Raw genomic sequence first — 14,428 nt, forward strand, 5'->3', positions numbered from 1 at the left:
CTGATGATAAGCAATAGTCACATTGTTGAGCTGGGGTCTTCGGGACAAGGCATAAGCCACTCTGTTCCAAATTCCTGGGGTATGGACAATCTGAAAATGATACATTGACAGCATATTTGCCCATTTCATATGCTTCTCGGAAAGTTTTGTCTCAGTTAAAAAATATCTTAGGCTTTGGTGATCTGTTTTAACAGTAAAATCTGCACCCAAAAGGTAATGCTTCCATGTGTTCACAGCATGAACTACAACCAATAACTCTTTCTCATAGATTCCCAGATATCTTTCAGCATCACACAATCTTCGGCTCTCGTATGCTACTACATGTCCATTCTGATGTAATGCAGCCGAACACACTCTCCACGAGCATCGCAATCAACATCAAAAGGTTGATAAAGATCTGGGACTATAAGAATAGGCTCTGTAGTCAACTTCTCCTTGAGTGTATTGAATGCTTTCTTCTGTGATATTCCCCATGTGAAGGCTGCATTTTTCTTAGTAAGGTCATGTAATGGAGCTGCGATATCAACAAAATGCCTGATGAATCTCTTGTAATAGGAGTAAAGTCCCAAAAAACTATAGACTTCATGCACAGTTTTCAACTTAGGCCATTGTTGGATAGCTCGGATCTTTGCTGGATCCATCTGTATCCCATTCTTGGATATTATATGCCCCAGATAATGGATCTCTTCCAAAAAGAATTCACTTTTCTTGCTATTGGCGAAAAGTTGATGATTTGAAGTTCTTGAAATACCAAAGGAAGATGTTCCCTCTGCTCTTCTTCTGTCTTTGAAAAGACTAGGATATCATGAAAGAAAGTACCCGTGAAATGCCTGTACTTTCGGAAGATGCGATCCATCATTCTATTGAATGTGGCTGGAGCATTTGCCAACCCAAAAGGCATCACTAAGTATTCATACAACCCGAATGTAGTGCGAAAAGCTGTCTTATGCACATCTTGCGGTTGTATTCTGACTTGATGATAGCCACTTTTCAAGTTTATCCTGCTGAAGACTGTTGCTCCTCTTAGTTGATGAAGCACATCATCTATGCGGGGTATCGGAAATCTATTTTTGATGGTCATCTTATTCAATGCACGATAATCAATGCACATTCAAAAAGAACGATCTTTCTTCTGTACTAAAAGTACTGGTGAGCAAAAAGGAGACGAGTTGGGCTGAATCAACCCTTTGGACAGCAAGTCCTGTACCTCGGCCAAAAAGGAGACGAGTTGGGCTGAATCAACCCTTTGGACAGCAAGTCCTGTACCTAGGCCATAATCTCCTCTCTTTGAGTCGCACTGACTCTATAAGGTGGTCTATTTGGTGTCTCACTACCAGGCATTAACTCTATCTGATGATCTTTTGGTCTCTTTGGGGGTAACTCCCCTGGCAAAGCATCTAAAAAGCAATCTTTAAAGTTTACAAGAAACTGAAATTTATCTTTGTCTGCATCATTCATTTCAGCATGCATATCATTCTCTTTTTCTTTTACAAAAATGATGTACGCGGAAATTGCAGACTTTATTGCTTTTACTACATGTAACATCAGATACAATGGGGATAGTTTCCCCTTTATTCCTGGCAACTGGTTTTCCCCCCTATGGATAAAACTTAGTACCCTCTTAGGGTATTCTATTGTTACTTCCTTTCGATGGAACCACGGTGTACCAAGTACAACATCATGCTGCTTGAGAGGAGAGATTAAGAAGTCCTCTTGATCTACATAGCTCTGCGCATGGACACGAAGCTTTCCAATCAAAGGAGTAACTTGCACTGGGTTCCCCTGGAACATTTGATTAGCATCAAGAGCTCTGCCTAGTTCTTTAGTTTTTATCCCTAATCTCAGGGCTGAATCTTCAGATATGAAATTGTCTGTAGACCCTGGATCAAATAGGATTAATGCTTGCTGATCTCTTATCTTTCCCCATGATAGCAAAAGCTCTTTTTCCTTTGGGTTTAAGGTACTCCCCAAAACATTTGGGACTGCTCCCACCATCGGCCTCGGTGGTACTTGTGGCTTTTTCTGCTCCTTAGAACCCGAAGGCTTCTTAGGGCATTGGGCAGCCATATGCCCCTCTTTCCCACACTTAAAGCATTTCCCATCTCTACAGAATTCAGCTATTTGTTCAGGAGTAAATGGGGATTTGCCTTTATATGGCTTTGAAAACTGAGTACCCCTCGGCTTCTGAGGCTGAAACCCTTTCTTTTCAACCTTGGGATACTCTTTCTTTTTTGATTTTGAAAAATCAGCTTTCTTTCTTTCAGGACGTCCGGCATGCAAGGATAGCAGTGTGGATGGATCTTGTAACGGCACAAGACTAGCTACTGAAGTTGAATGGATAAGGTCTTGAATGTTCTTTGCCCCCAAAGCATTCACTACTGCCTGGATTCATAGACTGAGACCTACTCTGTACTTTCTCATTTAGTTATTTTGGAGATCTTTTTGAAAGGTGCAACCTGCAAATAAGCATCCCAAAACTTTTGGTTGTACACATCCACTGTATCTCCTGCATCCATATGCAAAGTGTCCCAATCTTGAAGAACATGATCTCTAAACTGTTTAGGCATAAACTGCTGGTAGAAGGCTTTCTTGAAGTCCTTCCACTTTTTTAGGGCTGACCCATCTGTGGTCTGTGCACTCCACCATGCACTAGCTGTCGCTGTCAAGTGCAAACTAACCATTCTCAACTTGGAGGATTCTGAAAACTTTTCTGTACCGAATGCAACATCAAACTGTTTGATGAACTGCAATGCTTTGTCTGTATGACCATACTGTCCATTGTAGGTCATAAACTTGACATATTTACCTCGCTCTTTGAATTCCTTGCACATTCGTCAGCGTCGCGCGAATACGAAACCCGGCAAAAGTCTCCGTCTACAGGGTCCACTCTATCGCACCTTCTTCACGCCTAACCATAAATGACGAATCTCCATCACGACAAAGAAAACACAATAAATCTATCGCTCTGTCCATCGTCCATGAGCAACGTTCACTCCTACAACCCTCTTAACGCCTATTGTGTTCCGTCAGATGTGCGATGTTAGGCATCCCGTCAAGATCTCCTTCTTCATTTCTTTTGCCAAGCCTGGAATGTATGATGGCTCTTTAGCTCCCTGTGATCTCCCAACGCTAGAGCCAGTTCTTGGAAAGGACGCTCGCATCGCCTGCAAACACCTCGTGACCGCGCTTGTTACCTTCACGGACATGATGCTTTACATGGTCACGATGGGTCTTTGGTTTCTTTTCCTCCTTGTCTCCTAGATCGTCACAGCTTGAAAGGCTATGAGCCATCGCTCTGATACGAATGGAATCCCGAAAGCATGAAAAACCTCTCACTCTTGTTTCTCTACGAAATGTTACTCATAAAGGACAGCAAAGTCACTCTCTTTTCTCTCCCTCTCCCCCTCTCTCAACAGATACACTAGGGCCCAGGACAATTGTCGGGCTGGACCCCCCCGAAGGTTTTTATTACTTGAGAGAAAACTGAGTACATGAGTTTAGGGTAGAAGCTGTACATTCATAAATCCAAACGTAAAATGAATCATCACATGAGCTCTAAGGCTCCCCTTCTTGGCAACAAGCCACTTGTCAATTTCTACTTTAGCCACTAAAGGCAACTTTGGAGTCTTCGAAGCACTTGGTCATGCGAACCGCCTCCTAGATTCTTGGTAGGCTCCCGTAGCGCTTAGGAAAATAACTCTTCCTAGTACCTGCAACAATTAATTAAAGCGCACCACCATGGCACCCATTAATTGTTAGCGCTTTGCATGCAAATAATACACTGTGGACTAATGCTAGTCACGGTGGGCGTCCCCACTGAACACATGTGCACACATAACAAATATAAATAAATATATATATTCTCTTGTTGACCGAATTCAACACTCTTGATCATAATTAAGGGCTTTGACCAAGGGTCGAGGCGCCTTAATTATAGTCAAGTCTCTCCAACCGAAGTTGGCACAACTCTCCAACCGAAGTTGGCACATCTTGGTTAACCGTAGTTAACCGTCTTGGCGTATGCCAAGTTTGGTTGACCGAAGTCAACACTCTGCAGCTCTGTAGTTCTCTGGTTAACGGTAGTTAACCCTCTTGGTAATAAACCAAGTCTCCCCCACCGAAGTCAGGTTTACTTGACCAGAGTCAAGTATCTTTGACCGTAGTCAATTCTTTGACCATTAAAAGAACTCTTTGACCATAATTAACACATATGAAAACTCTTTAATTATGATCAAATAAATGGTCAACTGTACTTTGACTTAGGACATTTAGATTGTGGTGACAGTGGGCTCATCTCTTTTGAAGAATTAGTTTGTGATGCGTTGTTATTTGTGGTCTTGGTTGTGTGCTGGTCACATGAGGGTGCTTGACAAAGAGAGCGGCTCATTTCTGATCTAGATAGTTAGTGACCAGTCATATGTCTTGAAACCCATGCTCATACACATAGTGGTATCTCCCACATATCTTTTACATATCTTGAATGAGTGCCCTGATATGATTTGTAATGTGTTTTATATGCCTGTATTTGGTTCTTTTTTTTCAAACAGATTAAAAATGGAATGCCCTCCTCCATGACAAACTTTCGAAAACCCCAACCTAGCTCCCCATGTTGCTGTCATCCGGGACATCCAAACCCTGCTATCACATGTAGCAGAAAAGACTGTGCATGATGCAGATTGGGTAAAGTATAACGAAGTGCATCTCATGAGTAGGTGCTCCTTGGTCTCCACCTTTTGCAAATCGCATAGGGTGCATAGTCTCAGCTCATGGTGGGATCTTGTGGCCTCGATTTCTCCTTGAGTCTTAATGTGGAGGTTGTGAGATGATGTTTGAAGTTGGCCCATGGCTATCTACATGCGATAGTTGAATCTACAAGTGTCTTGATGGATGAATGAAATGACCCGCAGTGAGGTGGAGGAAATGATTTCTATAGGACACCTTAGTGGCATGCCGGAGTGAACTAACTCCGTAGTTCATGAGTCTTTCCAACAAGGTCATCTTGGTCGTGAGGAGCTGATGTATATCTACCATAGAAGGTCATCTTGGTTGTGAGTGGCTGCAAGGGAGAGATCCATGTCCGACGGATGTGTACCTACCATAGATCGTCCTGGATAATCTGATGTATCTCCTGCTATGTCAATTGCAAGATGGGGGCATGCCTTGCGAACGTAACCATCTGGAGGTTCGTTCATACCAACGTTCCTCATACTGCAAAATTTTTACCCTTGTTTATTCAGTCCATTAGTGAGAGGCGAATGCACTTATCATTTAAATTTAACGTTGTATTTGAATCCCATGTCAGTTTGATGTCTAAACAGTGCCTGAAGTATGCAACCTGGTGGCAATTTGCATGCCTCTGCTAATCAACATCTTTTTTCTTTTGGTGAATTGGATCTTATGCACAGGTCATTGCTTTCTTGTACACAGTTTTGAAGAGGAAACACTTGGGTTTAAGAACAGCCTTGATTGTTACACCTGTCAACGTTCTACATAATTGGCCGGATGAGTTTGAGAAGTGGAGCCCACCAGAAATGAAGCCACTACGTGTTTACATTCTTGATGAACTTAGCAGGTGCTTTGGTATCTGACTATATGCCATTCAAACGAGAAATATCATTACACTAATAGTTAACACAAAACGTGCATGCAGTTGTTAAAATCATGAAAATTATAGACGTGGTATTACTGTCAAATACGCCTGTTTAGTATTTACATAAAAAGTTGTGTTTTGGTGCTAATGTTTAAGGTGCAATACTTTTAAGCAATATCTAAATAGATGAAAGGGGAAACTTCAGTTTCTTAATGCTGGCAGGGTTGTTTTCTCAGACCTTCCAAACTTCAAACTGTTTGATAAATTGCGGGCATTTAATGTCAAATGTGTCTTAAAATATTTGTAGCTCTGTTCTGTATATATGATGCTTATTTGGATCATTGAATATGCTGATTATATCTTCTGAGACAACTGACTATACATACTGCTACAGGAACAGAAGAGTAGATTTGCTGAGTAACTGGCAGAAAACTGGCGGAATAATGATGATCGGTTATACAGCTTTCCGGTTATTGTCTGTGGGTAAACATGTAAAAAAGGTTTCAGTTAAGGAGACGATTTGCACGGCTTTACAGGTATTTTGAGTGCTTGAGCTTCCATTATTGTATCGTGCAGGACATGTACAGATAAAACTTCCTCAGGGTACAATTGTTGAGCTTGTTTATTTTTCCCATCCTACTCTTTTTCTTTGTGAATCTGTTCATTCTGTAGGTTGAACTTAATATAAGGTGCATGGTTGAAAAGAAACTTTTTGCCTTTCATAGAATGCTCAATTGCTCTGTTCCAGCATCTGTTGGTTATGTTGAATGGATCCTGATGCAGAAATCACTTCTTATTTTGAATTTGCACTGCCTTGCTCAAAATTGGAATAGCACTGACATTGGCCTTTATTATAGGTTTCAATCTCATTCATAATTCTCTCTTCAAGAAATTGAAGCAAACGTTTGGCCTTTAAAAAAATTGCACCACGTTGGAGGCCAGCACGTTCAAATCGTACAGGACAAAAACAGAAATGAAAAATAAAATAGATACAACAGGGTGGAGGGCCAAGGATGTGGGTCCCTGTTTTGAGGTAAGTCTATATAAAGCCACCAAGGGGCTAATTAATTGTGCAAAAAAGTACCACAAGCGGACACCTCAGAAACTTCTCAGCTCACTATGTAAGGGCTTGTGAGTTGTGAGCACTATGGAACAACAATAATACAAGTGGGTATTATTGTATGAAGGATCATGCTAAAGCAGGGTCAAGATGAGCATTGGCTGCTTTTGGCCACATAGACTAACACCTGAGCAACAGTAATAACACAAAGTATTAGAGTTGAAAATAAATAAGTATCTGACCCAGGCGTAATAAGTAGGGAGGGCTAAGTATAGATGTTGGGGATGTGGCTACCTAAGTGAACTGTGGCCTAACTCTCATTATTCGGGGATCAATCTTGCTGGATACTGGGCTCCACAGCGACAGCCTATAGAGTTTGGGAGTGGCACGAGACTCTCTTGGTGGTTTGAGTTTGGGAGTGGCACGAGACTCTCTTGGTGGTTTTATAGTCGTGTGGAACACTGTGGCTTCCTATAGCCAACTAGATCTTGAGAGTGGAACCCTAGACCTTCAGCACATGGGTGATCTGGCATATCTCAGGGACTATGGCTGGGAGGTGAGCTTGGTGTTTGGCTATTGTATGTCATCTGTTATCAAACCTTATGTTGTCTCTAGTTACGTGCTTTACCAGAGGTGGTTGTGAGGACTTAAGATTGCCAATAGTAGACCCTATGGTCACTGAGGAATTAGGAAGATCGATTCCTAAATAGTGAGAGCTAAGCCACATATATAGCCACATCCCCATATCTAGTTGGGCTTTGATAACTCATCCTAGACCTCCTCTAGACACTAGCTACCGCCTTCTTAGCCACGAGGATTATTAGCCCTACCTATCACACTCGGATAGAAAGTAAAGTTTCAAGGGACCGTAGCATTTCATATTCCTACTACATCTGTGAATCCTGCTACAACCTTCAAGCATCCAAAAGTAGAGCAAACAAAGATGGCCAAGTGCAAATAGTAACTTATGCTACAAGTACATGCGACCCATCCATCTAGCTCATGATGTCCCATCTTGAAGCAAATTTTTGGAGGTTTCAAGTAACGAATGAATTTTCTCATGTATTACATGCGAGCGATAGTTAATGTTATGGGTAGGTTTAGTACCTCGATTTTTGGGTTTAATGATTTAGTCCATGTAATCGGATCTATAAGAGTTTACGGTTCCTGTTTTTTTCCCCCCAATGAAAAGACTTATATTAAGTATGAAAAATACCTCAAGAACAAGCCCCTGGCTGAAATACATCATGCGAGGCATGAGCACAAAACACCTTAAGTGGGCAAGTAATAGGGAGAGCACCAAGGTTGAGGCTGAAAGTGACTTGTTGTGGACTCCGAGAAAAATGGGGAATCACTCCCTGAGTAGTCTTCTTGTTGGACATCCTGGGGAACACCCCATCCAAATGGCCATCAAGTGTACAATATCTGTCCAAATGCTAGCCAATCTGCATGTAGAATCTCCCAAAAAGTATCCCCAGCGAGGCTTGTGCAAGTCTATAAGGAAAGTGGGGAACGACATCTATAGAGCCTGATTCAACTTAATATCGTCAAACCGATTTCTCTTGTACAAGACCTGAGGCCCCGAAAGAGAGAGCCAAGGAACGAACCCTAGGGCCCGAAGAAGGGGGGAGGATCAAAATGCTCTATAGACCAGCAATCCGAAGTCCTTACAAGAACCCAAAAAGGAACCCTGTATGATAATGGATCAGCTCACAATTTCATTGATTGTTCTTTGGTGCAGAAGCTCAAATTCCAACCAAAGTAAGTGATTATTGGTATGTCGTTAACTATGTGGAGGGCGGAAGTTGGAAATTTGGGACAATATTGCTCCAAACTTTGAGCCCCAAGTTCGGGTTATCGTGCATTTTTGAAGTCTCATTTGATGAACTTGGATCAGTATGATGCAATCTGGGAAAAGAGTGGTTTTATGATAAGGATGAGGACTCATGTCACATCATTTGTTCTCAATAAGTATCTTTTTATCATATACAATGATATTGACATTTCGTGGCCAGCTTTTGTAACTGCAGTTGGGTTGAATACAATGTATAAGTTCAGTTTGGTCAGTATTTGAAAGAAGCTTTTCATTTTTATGATGTTTATGATTGTAATAATTCTTAACTTTTTACATTGAATGCTGAAGTGTACAATGGTTCTTCTGAAAATGTCAGTCATGAAAATAGTTAATACAATGTATTAAGCATGATTTTCTGGATGTATTTCCTAAGCAGTCATCATATGGTCTCCCATTGCATTATGCTGTGGATGGATGAACCGTGGTTTGATTTAGTTGCGGGTAATCATTTGTCTTTGGTAACTGTATATGTTTTCTCTAGAAACTGGTGCATACATCACATCTTGCACTTCCTTACATGTTGAAAACTAATGTTGTGACAACCAGCACTAAACTGGGAATTTGTGTGACAATTTTGTAGCTTTAATGGAATGAACCCTTATTGAGTGTTTCTATTCATGCATGATGACCTGGGTTGAGGCAATTAGCTTCTTAGTGGACAGACTGCCAACTCTATGCAGCTGGGGATTGAACTTGCACATGGAAGGGGAGAAGGGCAAGACTTCTTAGTTGAGATTAGCATGCAGGAGAGTGGAGAACCCTTTTGAAAATGGAGATTTGATGAAGCTTTAAATATCTTTAGTGATGGATCCAACTCTACGGCCTGGCGGGAAAACCACTTTTCAAAAGAAATTGCCCTACTACATCTCTTCTACATCTCTTAATGTACATGCCAGAGTTTTTGAGTGCTTTGACTTCAGTCCTTTTTCTATTCTCTTTGGTACAATTATGTAGGCCGTTGGAAGTGGTTTCTTTTTGTGTGTGTGTGTGTTTTGGGGGGGGGGGGGGGGGGATGAAGCTGAGATTTTTTTTTTGATGTGGTTGTCTGAATGTGGATATCCTGTTGCTTCTATTTGTGTACACAATCCTGGTGACAAAAGTGTCAAAAGTGTTCATAGTTGTTTTTCCAATGCCCATGCCCTACCATTCGAAGGACCACTAGATAACTTTAACTTCCAGCGTAGAAAAGCAGTTTCATAAGTTAATGCATACAACTCTTAAGATTTGGTTGAGTGATAAATTTGCATTATGGTAATTTCTTGTTGGTTGTGGTTTTCAGAATCCAGGACCAGATATACTTGTTTGTGATGAGGCACACATGATAAAGAACAAAAAGGCAGATATTACTCAGGCTTTGAAACAAGTCAAAACTCAAAGGCGAATAGCTTTGACAGGGTCACCTCTACAGAATAATCTAATGGAATATTATTGTGTAAGACTTATATGTTCATTTCCCTTTATGATGGGATTGCCCGAATTTTTCTCTATGGAGAATTGCGCGCTAAAGTCATTTTCCTGTGGAGCAGATGGTGGATTTTGTCAGAGAGGGATTTCTGGGAAGGCCTCAAGATTTTAAAAATCGGTGAACCTCATGCTATCCTTGCTTCTTGGCTTGTTGGCTTCTTGGAGGCTCCTTTTACTGGTTTATTGGATTATGATATGTCTTTGTGAGGGGGAAAATAGACAATAATCTTATCATGAATGATTATGAAGGATCTACTGTAAAAGAGCTAACAAGCATACAGTTAAAACCCTGATAAGTTTATAGTAGCAAGAGAAAATGCACTCTATGATTGTTCTCAAATCCTTTTGTTTGAGTTTCTTATATTAATTTGTGCACTGATACATGTGTTTCGTTTTGCCAGGTTCCAGAATCCAATCGAGAATGGCCAGCATGCTGATTCTACAGAGTATGATGTTAGGTGCATGAAGGAGCGAACCCATGTTCTACATAAACAGCTAACAGGTTTTGTACAAAGGAAGGGGGCAAGTGTAGTTGAGAAAGAGCTACCCCCGAAATATATTTATGTCATATCTGTAAGGCTTTCGCCATTGCAGCGGGCACTTTACAACAGGTTTATTCAACTTTTCTGGCTATCAAATGAACAAGGCTCTTCAGTGATAAGATCCCGCAAATCTCTTTTCAATACTTACCATGCTTTAGCAAAGGTAACACATCACATTGTCTTCATAATTTTTTGTGCTCTTCCCCAGTTCAAGCTTTTCTATGCTCAATAAATTATCACTGTCCAGGTCTGGAATCATCCAGATTTGCTTTTGGTTGCAAAAGGAGAGAGGGATATGCCTAGTGAAGATAGTCTGGATGATCTTATCTGTGAAGATGAAGAGGGGATATCAAGCGATGATGCAATTTATGATTCCAAGAGGGAAGGTAGGATACAAATCCAGAGTTACGCATTGCAAGCCTTTGTGCTGTTGGTTATTAAGAACTGCAATGTCTTTTGCCATGTTACCAGCCGAAGACTATTTTTATTAGTATTTAATGAATTGTGTAAAAATACATAGCAGTCTTAAGAATCTGATATTTCATGCTGCAGCTCCCTCTGCTTCATCAACTCCGTCCACTTCTGATTTCCCCCTACAGCCTCTCTAGTTGGCTCCCCAACCCTGAATTGGGCTGATCTCCCCTCACTGAGTAGAATCTCTTATTCTGCCACACGCCTAGTCCATATGCAAAACATATCAGGGGTGAAATCTTTTCATTACTGGATCCAAAAACAGTTTTTTCAGTTACAGCAAGAAATTTGAGAGCTTAACTTATGTTTAGTAGCAAGGTAATCAGGTCTCCAAGATGTGGAAGGGCCCCGGAAGGAAACTGTGATAGATGAGGTAATACAAACATGCAAGACATCTCCCCCTAGCCCTCAGGTGGTTTCTACAGTCAAGGATATGATTAATGCAGACTTTCAGTGCATAAAGACAGAGGTTACTGTAGAGGTGGATACGAAAGTCAAATAAGAGATGAAGGAGCATGAGGCCAGGCATGATAATGCTTTTAAAATCGGGATTGGGGGTCTTCCCGTTTGCTTGAACAAGGAGGAAGACTCGTTTTTTGAGACCTTTGACTGATTAAGTCGGCAGTCCCAAGTATTATGTGGCCAGAATTGTCTTACTATTTCAGACTGCAATGTAGGTACCTTATAATAACTAGGAGTCGCTGGGAGAGGCTCGGCAGATCCCTGTTGCTGCTCCTGAGCTCCCGCCTCAGCCTCCTCATCCAGCTGAGCTCTCGTGCTGTCGCCTTGACACTTGTGGAGCAGAGCCGCATCCTCCTTGGCCCGCACGTGGTGTATCTCTTCCCTTGGTAGCTGGTGTATCTCTTCCCTTGGTAGCATGGCTTCACAGTGGAGGACATGGACACGACACACCATGTTCCCCGACTCCCAATGATGCTCTGCTTCCTGAGGCTTCCAAAGGAGTACAAAGCCATCCTTCCCTCCATTGGCAGAGCGTTTGGCATGGTGCTAGAGATTTCGCAAATTCAATGGTAGCAAATGATGGGGTCCCTAGGATCAGATTGGCGATTGAGAGCTTAGAGTCCCTCCTAGAGTTGATCCTTCTCGAGACTCTCGAGGGGGGTACACTCCGTTAGAGAGTGAAGATCTCCGGTTTACCAGCCAGTGTCTTCGTTGCAGGCGGATGGGCCATCTAGCCCGCAATTGTCCTCGTGGTCAGGGACAGAGTCCTCCCCTCCACCCCCGTAGGATCGGCAAAGTCAGCAGGCCAGTGCCCAACACCCTCTTAGACAGGAGCAGCAGGAATACCAAACCCCCTCGGTGACACCTTTAGAGGGAGAGTGGACCTAGGTGGGAAAAAATAAAAAGAAACGAAGTAAATTTGCTCAAAAGCGCTGCAGGAAACGGGATAGACGTAGGAAGAGATAGATGCAAGGGGGGGAGAAAGAAAGAAAGAAAGATATATTAACGTCCGAGAGAGAGAGAGAGTTTATTAAATTCTTCAGAAGACCGATGGGTCTATGAGACTGTGAAAAATGTGGTACAAACGAGCTGTGCTGGTAGAGCTACTAAACGAGCATCCACACCAATGCAAATGCAAAAAATGTAGAATGTTAGTACTAAATCCTAAGTACAACATCCTAAGTACAACATAGTCATGTCATGTTGGTAGTCGACTATCTCATCATCATCATCATCATCATCATCATCATCATCATCAAGACATCAGGATGGATGAGGCAATGGGGGGATGAAATCGGCGATAGAGTGCTGTCGGTCACTCAAATGTGTAGCGATGGCATGTCTCTTGGTCATAGCTCTGCGTCTAACCAGGGCTACTGTGACCCCCGTCGGGCCAGACCTGACTCTAAAAATGGAGGGGATGTCCCCAAGTGTGATCTGTGTGTCAACCCTCTGTCTGAGCTGTCGGGTTACAGGCTCCGGGTCTTGGTCATGTCGAGCACTCGTGCCGTGGGTGTCCATGTGATATGGCTAGAAATCACTCTGTGATAGAGCTCTGAGAGGGATCAACCAAGGAAAAAGTATGCTCCTGTTTCCATGCTCAAAGTATCCTTTCGCGGTGTCTGAGTGCCTTATGAACGAAGCTTGCGAAACATCGCTGGTCTGGGTAGGAGATGAATCTGGCAAAAACCCCATAGCTGTCTCTGAAGAGGCAGTAGAAACGTCCGCGGATCTCATAGTAAACAGGACACTTGAAGATGAAGTGCTCCTCTGTCTCAACCTCCTGCATGTCACACAAAGTGCATATGCACCTCTCCTAGGTAGTTGCTCTGCTTTGTCGCTCTCGATACAAAGTCTATGTGAAGAGACCCGGAATTGCCCAAGAGAGATCCTCAGTGAGTGGGGCAAGTGAATCTGAGTGTACCCTCCGCTGTGATATGTATGAAGTGATCTTTGTAGAAGCCCAACTTCACTGGAAGATCACTCGGGCCCAGGCCCGGAGTGTGTGTAGCTGTAATAGATCCTCACGGATAAGCTGGTTGACCTGATGTGATAGGAGGGGAGAAAACGGAGCATCCATACTGTACTGGAATGGAGGTAGTCTGTCCATGTGGAGCCTCAGTCCCTGAAACCATCTTTTTGTGCGTGCATACCAGCACCTCTGGTCTCCTCCTGCTGCAAGTCCATAGAAGAGGACAGTGCTAGCCATGGTAGCTTGCCACGCCCAGAGGTGTAATCCCCATACTCCCTGACTCGGTACAGATACGTGATGACTTGAAATGCAGCATCTAGCTGTAATGGGGGTGACCCAAACTCCGCCCGAATGATCTGGTGAGGAACGGATGACTTACCATGGATCATCCTTGATAACATGAGAACCTATAGCCGCTTCACCGTGGCCCACTCTGTATCCAACAAATCTGGCCCCTAGCATGGATTGCCATGATCCTTTGCTCGGCCATTATGAAGTTTCATTACAGCTTTACTCCCCTCCTAGTGAAGAGGGTGCACGATGTGGGGCGTGGCATATGTGAGAGATTAGGGACTGGCTGATTTGGGATATCATAGAGTGTGTGTGCATAATCAAACGACACCTGAGTGTTAGTGAGTGGTGAGGGGGACCGTCCCTCTAGAAATCTCCGCCAAAAGTCCCTAGAGTTCTTACCGAACAAAATGTTAAGTAGCTCCTCCTTGTTCTAGCAAACAAAGTCTCGTTTCTTTCTGCATACCAGTCAACGGTACTCGTGTAGCGGCTCTGGTTTGCTCAGAAGATTGGTTTTGGTTTCGAATCTAAGCTGGCGGCATAAAGCCTTGCACTCATCATCTTACCAGCTATTACAGGTTATGGTCCTAGGGGGTGGTGGGCGGGTGGAGCGGGTGGGGTGAGGGAAAGCGTGAAGAGCAGCCTCGTGTAGTGAGCGGGTGACTAGGGCAGCACGATTCTCAATAGGGGTATGAAGTTAATGTAGGCGAGAAGTATGTAC

At 42.9% G+C, this 14,428-nt stretch overlaps 1 protein-coding gene across 1 annotated transcript in view; it reads left to right on the top strand.

Moving 5' to 3' along the window:
• The window catches only part of ATRX (P-loop containing nucleoside triphosphate hydrolases superfamily protein), a 173,858-nt gene that overhangs the window by 109,811 nt on the left and 49,619 nt on the right, over positions 1-14,428 (top strand). Inside the window, exons 15-20 of the mRNA XM_087373082.1 lie at positions 5,406-5,572; positions 5,985-6,126; positions 9,785-9,937; positions 10,032-10,087; positions 10,371-10,674; positions 10,759-10,897. Coding sequence (XP_087229208.1) covers positions 5,406-5,572; positions 5,985-6,126; positions 9,785-9,937; positions 10,032-10,087; positions 10,371-10,674; positions 10,759-10,897 — 961 coding nt within the window. The remainder of the gene's footprint in view (positions 1-5,405; positions 5,573-5,984; positions 6,127-9,784; positions 9,938-10,031; positions 10,088-10,370; positions 10,675-10,758; positions 10,898-14,428) is intronic.

Source organism: Dipteris shenzhenensis, chromosome 3 (genome assembly GCF_047967505.1).
Source record: "Dipteris shenzhenensis isolate YYH24624 ecotype China chromosome 3, Dip_SZ_1.0, whole genome shotgun sequence".
NCBI lineage: Eukaryota > Viridiplantae > Streptophyta > Polypodiopsida > Gleicheniales > Dipteridaceae > Dipteris > Dipteris shenzhenensis.